At 43.5% G+C, this 11,749-nt stretch overlaps 1 protein-coding gene across 2 annotated transcripts; it reads left to right on the top strand.

The window, feature by feature from the left end:
- Nucleotides 1-853: 853 nt before the first annotated feature.
- Nucleotides 854-11,749, top strand: LOC146977778 (uncharacterized). Of its 2 annotated transcripts, none has more exons than XM_085794212.1 (7): nucleotides 854-1,164; nucleotides 8,596-8,812; nucleotides 8,916-9,919; nucleotides 10,224-10,293; nucleotides 10,824-11,004; nucleotides 11,129-11,295; nucleotides 11,399-11,749. In XM_085794212.1, the coding sequence occupies exons 2-6, from the start codon at nucleotides 8,602-8,604 to the stop codon at nucleotides 11,289-11,291; spliced, it is 1,629 nt and encodes a 542-aa protein (XP_085650338.1). In that variant the 5' UTR covers nucleotides 854-1,164; nucleotides 8,596-8,601; the 3' UTR covers nucleotides 11,292-11,295; nucleotides 11,399-11,749. The 2 variants fall into 2 exon arrangements, with proteins under 2 accessions (XP_085650338.1, XP_085650337.1); XM_085794211.1 differs by having other exon boundaries at nucleotides 1,036-1,164; nucleotides 10,830-11,004.

Below are 11,749 nucleotides of genomic sequence, written 5' to 3' on the forward strand. Positions count from 1 at the left end.
AAAAATCAGTATCTCCAAAATTGAATTATTGCAAAGGATTTTTTTTTTTAAAGCAACTGGAACTACTGGAAATTGACTTTTCCGTGATATTGTAATGTAATTATTTGTTAATGGTGACACCCCCCCCCCCCCCGCCAGACAATTCCTCTCTTTTTTGGTCCTGACCCGCATCCCTGTATTTAGTTTCAGCCCGTGACCCTCCACCCCGAATTATTTTTGGCCCTTCACTGAGAAGAATTTGGGCACCCTTGGCCTATAGCCTGTTTTATACAAACATCTGCACAGGAGTGATTAATCTGTCCATGAGGTACCTCCTCCTGGTGGGGGGTTAACAGATGTTACGTTGATTAATTTTTTTATTGTCATTCATATAAACAATATTCAAATTGCAAACCTCCATGTGGTTTAAAACATCAGTGAAGATTAAAAAAAATAAAAATTAAGACACACAAGCAACAAGTCAAAGTGTTCGCTGTCACAAAAGACACAGAAGAGAAGACAAACACAAACCACCACGGGGAAAGCAAAGCCGCTGCATGCGTCTGCGCCGCCATCCACTCAAATCCAAAGTAAAAGTAGCTCCGAGACTCCTGACCAATCAGAGGCTCATAGCAGGAGCAAAATTCCTTGATCTCAGACTAGCGTCCACTGAGACGGTCACTGGGGTTCATAGAGACAGCAGTTATGAGTGACAGTTTGAAGACACTATTGTTCATGATGTGTTTCATTGTTTCTGCAGGTGATCAGCACCTGTTGAAGATTGAAGCAGAGGATCCTCCTGAGTTGACCTCTAATCTGGATCAGGAGAACCCAGAGAGTCTACATGTTAAAGAAGAAAAAGAGGAACTATTGACCACTCCAGAGTTCCCCCTCACTTCTGTTCATGTAAAGAGTGAAGATGAGGAGGAGAAACCTCAGTCCCTACAACTTCATCAAAGACAAACTGAGGCAGAGCCTCCATCCAGCAGCTCAGCTGAACAGATAGAGGCCGATGGAGACGACTGTGGAGGATCTGAACCAGCCAGGAAATCAGATCAACATGAAGATCTTCAACCAGATACAGATGATGAGGTCTCAGAGTCGATCTCTGAGACTGAAGACAGTGATGATTACTGGAGAGAAACCAGAGCACCTGAGTCCGGTTTGAACAGTGGAGTTGCTCATGTAAGTGATGAAGAATGTAACACTGGTAAGAAGTCTCATTGTAAAAAGTCTCACCGCTGCTCAGAGTGTGGGAAAACATTTAGCAAAACCTCAGCTTTGAAGAAACACATGAGGATCCATACAGGAGAGAAACCATTTGACTGTGCTACCTGTGGTAAACAATTTAGTCGAAGAGGTCATCTTAAAGAACACACAAGGATCCATACAGGAGAGAAACCATTTGACTGTGCTACCTGTGGTAAACAATTTGGTCAAAGAAGTTATCTCAAAAACCACATGAGGATCCATACAGGAGAGAAACCATTTGCCTGTGCTACCTGTGGTAAACAATTCAGTCGAAGAGGGAGTCTTAAAGACCACATGAGGATCCATACAGGAGAGAAACCATTTGACTGTGCTACCTGTAGGAAACGTTTTTCACATCGAGCGTGTTTAAATAAGCACTTGAGACTCCACACACAGGAAGAAACCATTTAGTTATGCTATTTGTGGGAAAGGATATATCACATTGAGGCACATGAAGTCCATACAAAAGTTAAACCTTTTTCTTGTAGTGTGTGTGGAGTACATGTAAGGCAGTAGGTAGTCTTAAAGCCCCAGTATGTAACTTATTTGGCTTTTTATTAGCAAAATTCAAGTATTGCTTTCATACGTATTTCACTGAAGTCGAATCACACCCGCATACAAATGAAAGCTTTCTTGGTAACACTTTATTTTAAGGGGTCCTTGTTCCTGTGTATCTACCTAATTAATTACAGTGTAATTACCTATGTAACCGTATGTAATAACATGTACTTAAATTGTAAATACATAGTGTACTTTGGTGTACTTACAGGTCCTTGTTACACTTTTAATAAGAAATGCTTGTGCAAAGAGAGAGGCCACTTTGGCATTTCTTATTACAAGTGTAACAAGGACCTGTAAGTACACCAAAATACACTATGTATTTACAATGTAAGTACATGTTATTACATACGATTACATAGGTAATTACACTGTAATTAACTAGGTAGATACACAGGAACAAGGACCCCTTAAAATAAAGTGTTACCGCTTTCTTGTACCTTAGAATGAGTTGTTACAAGTTGTTACAAATATACAAGGGGGGGTGCACCGAACCGCGGCCGCCATGTTGCATCGCCATTTTTTTCGTTCAGTGCCAGCGTGACTGTAGGTGACCACAGAAACTCACCGGAGCTGTCGGCTCGGGGAGAAAGTTTTCCAGGTAGCGCCTGTTAAAACTGTCACCACTGTGTAGTGTGAGGAAGGACGGAGACACTGATGTTGCATTCAGGTGCAGTCAGACACCTGAATGACGCCGTCGGCAAACCAACCAGATGTCATTTTACTCAACGAGAGAAAGACGGTAAAACGTGGGTCAGGTAAACAATACGACATCACCATGACCATGACGTCTGTTGTCTGTCTGAGGTCTGCCCGATTTCACGTGAACGCAACATCAAGAATACGTTCCGATATGCAACCGCACCGCTAGATGGGGGTAATTCCTATATACTGGGGCTTTAAGACACCTTAAAACATTAGTTTTAACCCATTTTCTCATTTTTATATGATAAATCACTTGCTCCCAGCTTTTATTGTGTACACGTTTTAAAATATGGACTAAAGCTTTTAGTCATCGGGCTTGCGGTTGACTCATATTACACCGGAGAAGTGAAGTGAACACAGAAGTCGTGACGCCGAACCGCATTAGCGAGGCGCCAATTTTTAAAAAACCTTTTAACTGTGTGGGATCTGCAAACAACGGGTGAAGTGGACTGTCTGCCCAGGAGTGGGGAAGGTCTCCCTGGACATTTCGGCACCAGGGCCGAAATCCTACTCACCTCACTGCTGTTGTAGCACTGTGTTCCGGGGTGACTGATCCCCAGCACAGGCTGCAGGTATGATGGCAGTGTGCGAGTCCTGTCTCCCCACCCTCTCAAAACTGAGGGAGAGCGTCTCTGGCCTGAAGACTGACCTCAAGGAGAGGGACAAAATCCTCATGGATTTCTCCACCGTCGCCACGACCCAGTCCAAGCTCATTGCCCACCTGAAAGCATGACCGAAGCATGACGACCACGGACAACACCACCCTGCCATGGACCGGCTCCATCACCACTGGGTCTCCGGCACCAGCACTCGCCGAGTCCCGCTGGCACCACCAGGGAGCCAAGCCCAAGGACCTTCTGCCGCCCTGAAGCCTGCGTCACGGAGGTTGAGAACTCCGCCTGGAGGCCGGCATCAATGACATCAAAAACCAACAGTCGGAGGTCCTCAAGCAGGACTTCAGGTCCATGGTGGACTAGCCTGCTTCCCCCGCCGCGCTATGGTGACGTCACAACCAGTTGCCTTCACCAGCTGCACCTGTGGCTTAAGGCAGTGGTCCCCAACCACCGGGCCGCGGACCGGTACCGGTCCGTGGATCATTTGGTACCGGGCCGCAGAAAGATGAAATGAAAATGAAAAAAAAAAAATGAAATCGTTTGTTTCGTCTATTTCACACTTCCGGTCGTTTTATTTTGAAAATGTTGCCACTTCCGTTTGTGCATCTTCCCAGTGCTGCGCAATTGACAGGCAATTGACAGGCAGGCACAAACGTAAAAGAGTGAAAAACACACGTCGCCGGGCCGGGAAAAACTCAATAATGAGACGACAGAAGACCCGACGCTTTCCAACAAGAAGAAAGCTGTTCTAAAAGAAAAAGCACGAGTCCTGTTTAAATTACGGGTTCATTGCAACAGGTGATTCACATGCTCCAAGCTCCACAATGTGTGTGCGGGACCCGGCCGGCTCTCTGCCGCTTCATCACTTCACAGAAAACTTCTCTCCCTGCGTTCTGGATTCAAGCAGAATATCCTGAGATCGCCACAAAAGCACGGAAAACCTGCTTCCATTACAAACATATTATGTTTGTGAAACGGAGTTTTTTGCAGCTTCAGCAGCAAAACCAGATGACAGAGTAGACAGGTAGAGACAGGAACCGAGATGACAGATGGAGCATCACCCCCGGATGACTGACATTATTATTGTGATACTATATTATGGTGAGTTGTAACAAAGAACGTAAACGTAAGAGAAAACTAGGCTATGTGAACGTGTAGTCCTGTTAATACAGTAGGCCTACATGTAATGTAAACAGGAGAACGTACGCTACCCCCCCCCCCGAAGAGAACGGCCGCCGCCGCCCCCCCCCCGCCGGGCCGCGGTAAAATTTTCCACCGGTGACCGGTCCGCGGAGATAAAAAGGTTGGGGACCGCTGGCTTAAGGGATACTGCCTGGGAAAAAGTATTCCATATGTGGACAATTTTATGGCTTGACGCAAGGACACTTGGTCGAGTTTTCTCCAAAGTAAAGCCCACAACCTGCCTTTTAGATCCAATTCCCACACCGTTTTTTAAACACTCTGTGGATTCTTTGAGGAACAGCTATATGGTGAATTGCTCTCTTCAGACGGGCGTCTTCCCCACCTCTTCTAAAACGGTGGTGGTGAAGCCCCTTCTGAAGAAGAGCAATCTAGATCCCAATATTTTTAATAACTACTGACCTGTATCCAACTTACCATTTTTAAAGGGACAACGAGGAGTTTCTATTCGGTTATAAAAAAGTCTCACGTTAATGTGGATGAATCTCCGCTACCCACACTTGTTAATGGGCCCATTTTCGATAAATATATCGTTCTGTCTTTATCGTTATTTTGTTATTATTAGTGGTGGCGGAAATGCTGGTTGAGCCGACCAGCGTTTCCTTACTTTCGGTTTTGTGGCGTAACGCAGCTGAATCGCCGTTTATGGTCAGGACTACGACGGTAACTGAACCTCTTTGAACCTCTGACTTTAATTATTGATGAATGAAAACATGAATCCGTCTTGCGCCAGTCAAAGAATTTTACGGTGCGCGCGGAGGCTCATAAATGTAGTGTGAAAACGCTTCGCTTTTCCAAAACTCCTCGTTGTCCCTTTAAGTAAAATTTTTAGAAATAGACTGAGGAACCTGGTCGGCCTCTCTGGTACTGTTCTCAACTGATTCGTCTCTTAACTTACCGATCGAAGTTTCTTTGTAAGTATGGATATGTGTTCCTCAGGAACCCATAAGATAAAGTGTGGGGTTCCCCAAGGGTCAATTTTAGGTCCAACTCTTTTTAACCTGTACATGCTTCCCCTTGGGGACGTCATCAGGAGGCACGGCATCAGCTTACCATAGCTATGCTGATGATACGCATCTGTACATCGCCATGTCCCCTGATGACACAGGGCCAATTGATGCCCTTTTTAACTGCATTTTAGATATTAAATCATGGATGGCAGCGAATTTCCTACAGCTCAACCAGGAAATAACTGAGGTTTTAGTCATTGGTCCTGTAGGCCAGAGAGAGAAACTTTTACCAAAGTTACAGGGTTTTAAACCATCACAATCTGTAAAAACTCTGGGTGTGATTTTTGACTCTGAGCTCAGTTTTATTCCACACATCAAAAACGTAACTAAGATAGGTTTTTACCATCTTAAGAACATAGACAGAGTCCACCCGTTTCTCTCCCCGGCCAGCACGGAGGTGCTGATGCATGCTTTTATCTCTTGTTGTTTAGATTATTGTAATACCCTTCTACAAACAAAGATCCTTGACTTCTACGAGGATAGTGATGAATCATCTGCGGCAATCCACTATCAGATTACAAGCAAACTGAAAGAAAAGGGCCTGAGCCGTCAACTATGGAAGAAACAACTTAGTGTTCCAGAAGCTGAAAGGCAGACAACAGAGACATATTGAAGGCAAACTGCGTGGCCCACATTGTCCATAACAGTGCAAAATATGCTGAAGATAAAATGAACATTGACATTGAGTGTGTGGTGAATAAGATCTTCGGACACCAGTCATCTGCAAAACGCACTGACGAATTGAAATCAGTGTTTGCATTTGTAGAAGAAGAATATCAGGCTGTGCGGAGACATGTGCCGACAAGATGGCTTAGCCTGTGGCCCGCAGTGAAGAGACTCCATGACAGCTGGGCGGCTCTCAAGAGCTACATTCTCTCTTTGGGGGAGGACAACTGCCCAATGTCACTATGGCGGCTCTTCAAGGATGATGATGAAAGGGGAAACCTCTAGAGCTGCAGGTAATTAATTGTATTGCTTTTAATTTTAATTGTATAACTTTTTTATTGTACTTTATGTTTGAAACAAATCAAGTACCTACAAAAACATAGGGATAGTGGAAACATGGTGATAATGCAAACAGTATCAGTATAGCGTGGCATTGACTGTCCTTACTGCTTTTAGGCTTACCTGGCATTCCTCAGCAACGTGCTGAAGATTTTCCATGACATTGTGCTACTGCTGCTGGACAGAGAGGACAGGACCATCTGTGAGCTTTATGTGATGATGTTCAGCTTGAAGACAAAGCTTCAGCAACGGCGGATGGATGGTTTCTATGGGATGGAGACGGATGTTATCCTCCAACATTTTTCAGACATACAGGCGGCAGTGGTCAAAGAGGATATGTCCAACTTCTATCTGGTGTCTCAACTACCTGGAGAAGCGATACGACTTCAGTGACAGCAACTTCCAGAAAAAAGTGGCCAGCTTGGCCCTGCTCAAGAGCCAATTCACTGCGAAGCTGTAGAGGCCCTGCAGCTAAGGAAGAAGCTGGACATGGATGCACTATATGACAAGCACAGTGTGGTTCTGCCACGCCAACAGGCCATCATAGAGTCAGCCACTCCTGTTGTGGAGAAGTGGTCCACCCATCAGACTGCGCATTCGCTATGTGCAGGTCTTGTCGCCTGTCAATCAAAGTCATGAGGGTCTCTGATTGGGCAAATGTTAATCCTACACCCAGCTGGTCCTCTCCTCCCAGCATCACCAAGTAAGCAGTAGAAGTTGCCACAAAAAGTGTGTTTTTACTGCTCCAAGTTTTGATGTAATAATGAAAATAATAATAAAAGACAATATATGAACTATTTCAAAGGTCCTTAATTTGATTTACTTAATTTAAACGGTGTTCAATTTTCTTCATCCAAAAAGACACACCAAAAAACATCCAAATACCTCCATAGTGCTCGTCTGTAATGTCCCTCTTGTATTGAAGCCCCGACATGAGAAATAGTTCCGAAAAAAAATTAAATTAGTCTATATTTTAAGCTTGTTTGTAGTGGAAGCTCCCAGTGTCTCAGTTGACTGCTCTGCCTGTGTCAGTGCAAATCTTGCGCGATTTGCACTGACACCCAGTTCACGGCTCCACTGGTGTCAACGCATTCCTCCTGACAAAAGAAAAAACTGTCTCAGAGCTGATCGACACAGAATGGAAATGGGACCTCGCCTTTCTAACAGATGTGACAGAAATTTTAAATGGCCTCAATTTTCCTGCTCCAAGGCAAGGGAAAATTAATGTACTCCCACGTCAAAGCATTTGAGGTTAAACTGGCGCTGTTTGTTGGACAGTGCAAAAACCAGATTTCATCCTCTCAGCTGAGAAACCAGCGGTGCCGTTCCCAACCAAGAAGTGCAAGGACGCACTGGAAACGCTGAGGGTGGAGTTCAGTGTGTGGTTCTGTGAGCTTCATGTCCATGTTAAAGAAATTTGCATATTCCCGAACTCTTTTGCTGTCGAAATAAACGACACCATGCCTTCTCTTCAATTTGAACTGGCTGAGTTGCAGAGCTGTGATGTGCTAAAAGACTTTTCAAAGTTACAATTAAGAGAAATAGTTTCTCTTATTTGTGCACCAACCATTTCAACTGGCCAAATAGCATACATAGTTCTTATTGATCAATATTGTACTTCAGAAAACAAGCATTTCCTGATAAACCATGGAACCCAAAGCACCATTATGCCAGCCACTATCCAGAGCTCATAATCCACTTCGAACCACTTATTCGTCTGTGGACATTGAGATTTGAGAACAAACACACTTACTTTAAACAATGTGCGAGAAAACTGCACAATTTTAAAAACTTGTGCTCAACTCTTGCTGAGAGGCATCAGCTCCTCCAGGCATATCTTACGGCTGGAGATCTCTTCCCACCAACTGTTGTTGTGGAAAACGCAGCTGCATTTTTTCCAAACGACTACAATGATGCCATCAGGTAATTGGTATCGAGCTATGATTTTGGCCCTGAAAATACTTTGATTGCTCATGAGGCAACTGTGAAAGGAACAAAATACAAGAAAAACATGCATGTCATCATAGATGAGAGTTCTAGGGGCCTTATGATTGGGAAGATCATTGTGATTCTTATCCACAATAATTCAGAGGTCTATTTTATCACTGAAAAATGTGAGGCCCTGCTTCTCCATGATTTAGGGGTTTATGGCTTCACGCCAATTCAGGGATGTTACTGTTGTGTTAACCAGGACAATCTGGCTTGCCCATTACCAGAGTACATTTTCTGTGACATGCCAATAATTGTTCCACACCATTCTTTCCTCTCCATAGAGAGCAATGGAGGAGACAACCTTGGAGGGGGAGCTGAAGGAGACCCTCTCTAGTGCATTGCCAACCGTCTCTGAAGCAGTCCAACAGCTTGTGATTGGCAAGCTGATAAACTCTGGTGTAGAGTCCAAAGATGACCTCAAATATATCAGGGTGGAGGACATTGAAGACGTACTTCCTGTCATTCAACAGCGTAAACTTTTGGATGCATTCAAACTGGGTATGTTTGTTTACGTTCACAATATCAGTATTTCACTACATAATATACTAATGCATTGATTCATTAAAATCTATGGCCTAATATCTCATATTTGTTTTGTCAGTTTTAGAGACAGAGACAGTTACATTAGACCTCCAGTTCCTCCCCTCTTCCATCACTGCAAACAACAGCAACTCTACACCATTCTCCAGTCCATCCAGCTCATCTTTGCTGTCCTGCTTGGCATCTAGTGGAAATGAAGACAGCCAGCCCTCCTCCCACACAAATAAGTCATGGCCAGAATCCTTTCAGGTACCATGGGACCTCATGCCTGTGGAGATTCGTTCAGCCATCTCAGATGGTAAGAGGCCTTCACCTGCCGCACGACGACAGATGGTGAGAGTGCTAGCGGATGAGATGAGGAAGCATGAGCCAAACCCGACACGCTCACAGTGCCTCACAGTTTGCCGGAACCTTGCTCTCCAATACCCAAATAGTTTTGCCGATCAACTTGACAACGGTCAACTTCTGGATAGCGGATATACATCACTCCTAATTCAAGTAAAAAATCGGATCGAAAACCTGAACCGCACCAGCAGCTTTCGACCACACCGTTCATCTGGCCATGGACAAAAGAGAGGACCCACAGACATGTATGGCTGTTCCAGGTTTCAGCCCAGCCTCCCACCAGATGAGACTGAAGACACAGTGGAGAGCAAACGTCAAAAACTGGAAGCAATTTACAGTCGGGGTGGAATAAATGGGGCTGAGAGAGCAGAGGTTAAGCAGCTAATGGAAAAAACTTTCTATCTGCAGCGGTGCCACATAAATGCTCTACCAGCACCAAACATTGAGGATATAAGATCCAAGTGGCCATTCCTGCTCACCCAGAAAGGGCTTAGTTCTCACTTTGAGCTTCTCACTGATATCCCTCTGCTGCATACACTTGAGCTAGCCATGCAGGACTGTGGTAGAACCATTGTGGAATTCTTCAAGACTAAACCCACCAATGCAGGAGTCAAGGAAATTCTCTGTCTGGATGAAGATGTCGAGCCGTCCTTTTTTGTCACCCAGCTTCTGATGGCTCATTTCTCAGAGAACATCTCAGGACTAATTCTTCTTGCAAGTGTAGGTTTCCATTAAAAAATACATTGTGGGGAGGTGAGTGGCACAGTGGGTGGAGCGGCCGCCCCATGTGGAGGCTGCAGTCCTCACCGCGGGCGGTTCCGGTTTGAGTCCCGAGTCGGGCGGCCTTTTCCTGCATGTCATTCTCCTTCTCTCTGCCTCCCCCTTTCCTGTCTATCTCTACTGTGTGCTATCAAATAAAGGCAAAAAAGCCACAAAAAAAAGTACTAAAAAAATACACTATATACTGTATGCCATGTCACAATTTATCAAGAGTAAACTTTGTATTTTGCTTTCTTTGTGCTAGGCATCTGCCACTGCAGCTGACATTGAGAGGACAATCTCCATTCCTGCTACTCCTCGACTGATACTGCTTGGTATGTTTACATCACTGAATAAGCAAGCAACAACATTCTCTGATTTCTTTTGTTATATGAATGCATTGTTTACATTTTTTTTTTTTACACTTTCTCTTGGTTGGAGTAATAGTCAATACATTTTCACATTTGCTTAAAAAAATAAAATAAAAAAAAGTTGCATTTAGAGACATGTTTAGAATAATTAGCACAATTGGAGATACCTATTGTTTTATCAAAAGCACCTCTGACTGTAACGTGGGTATACTGTAGGACCATAAAAAACAAAGCTTATCCTTTTGACAAAATGCACACATTTATATCACAATTACTGTTTTGTAACAATAAAGATTGTGCTACTATTGATATTAGGGGCAGTTTAAATGAGAGGCAGTAACTGTAACTAATTAATTATGAACAGAATGTAAAAGGATTTTTTTCATCCAGTACTACACATGAAATTCTATTTTGCAACTCAACACAAATCATTTCAAACATGGACTGAAAATCTGTTAAAAAAAAAAAATTGAACAGGAGAATTCTTCGTCAAGTTTCAGGTGAAACAGCAGGAAGCTGTATTCAGCGCTGGATGGTCAGCCTCGAGGGCCATGTCATATGTGAGGGAATCCAACCCACCTTCTTGACAGGGCTTGCTGCCTTATTTTCCACCTTCTACATCTTCAATCTCCGATACCAAGAAGAGGCGTCATGCACTCTTGAATTCATCCAAAGGTTAGGCTTTCTTATCTTTTCAATGGCATGCTATTGTGAACTAAACATATGCTGCTTTTTATTTTGTTGTTAATGTAAGTGAGTTACACAACTTGATTTTTACACTTTCACTATTATTTTTCAGGCGATTCATTGGTATAAACCCTGAGCGAGGCACCAAGGCTGCACGGAGCAAAGTCTTGTCAAAAAAAACTGGCAAAGCCACAAGCAAGAAGTTGACAGCGTTCAATCCGCATGTATCCACTCTGCTGAGAAGACTCATGGATTTTCAGTGGGACTTCATTTAAAATGGTGTGATTATTCAATCCCATCACACACACACATAAAGACACCAGCTTGTTTTGTTGCTTTAATTCTCCCTCTCAATCACACCCTCTTTCTCTCTCCCATACAGGGTTGAATGTCTGAATCCTTGTTATTCTCACTGAGTTATTTGTGTCCTGTTTCTGAACATACACATACAACTGTTTGAATGTTTCATGCTGACATGTTTTGACTGTCTCAGGGGTTAGGTCAGGACTTTAGATATTTTTTCAGGGCTTGTGATACCTTTCTTTGGATTTTTATGTTCATAGACCACATTACAATATATAGCAGATTGCAAGAAGATGGTTACAAGGGGTTTGTGAATTTATGATTTATTAATTGCTCAACTGTCTGTAACTGCCAGTACTGCACAAAGAAAGCAGTTTGCCAGGTGCTATAATTTCTGAAATTTATCTTGTTATTATGAACCTGAATTGTT

This window comes from Trachurus japonicus, chromosome 12, assembly GCF_045865225.1.
Source record: "Trachurus japonicus isolate A0001 chromosome 12, Traja_1.0".
Classification (NCBI taxonomy): domain Eukaryota; kingdom Metazoa; phylum Chordata; class Actinopteri; order Carangiformes; family Carangidae; genus Trachurus; species Trachurus japonicus.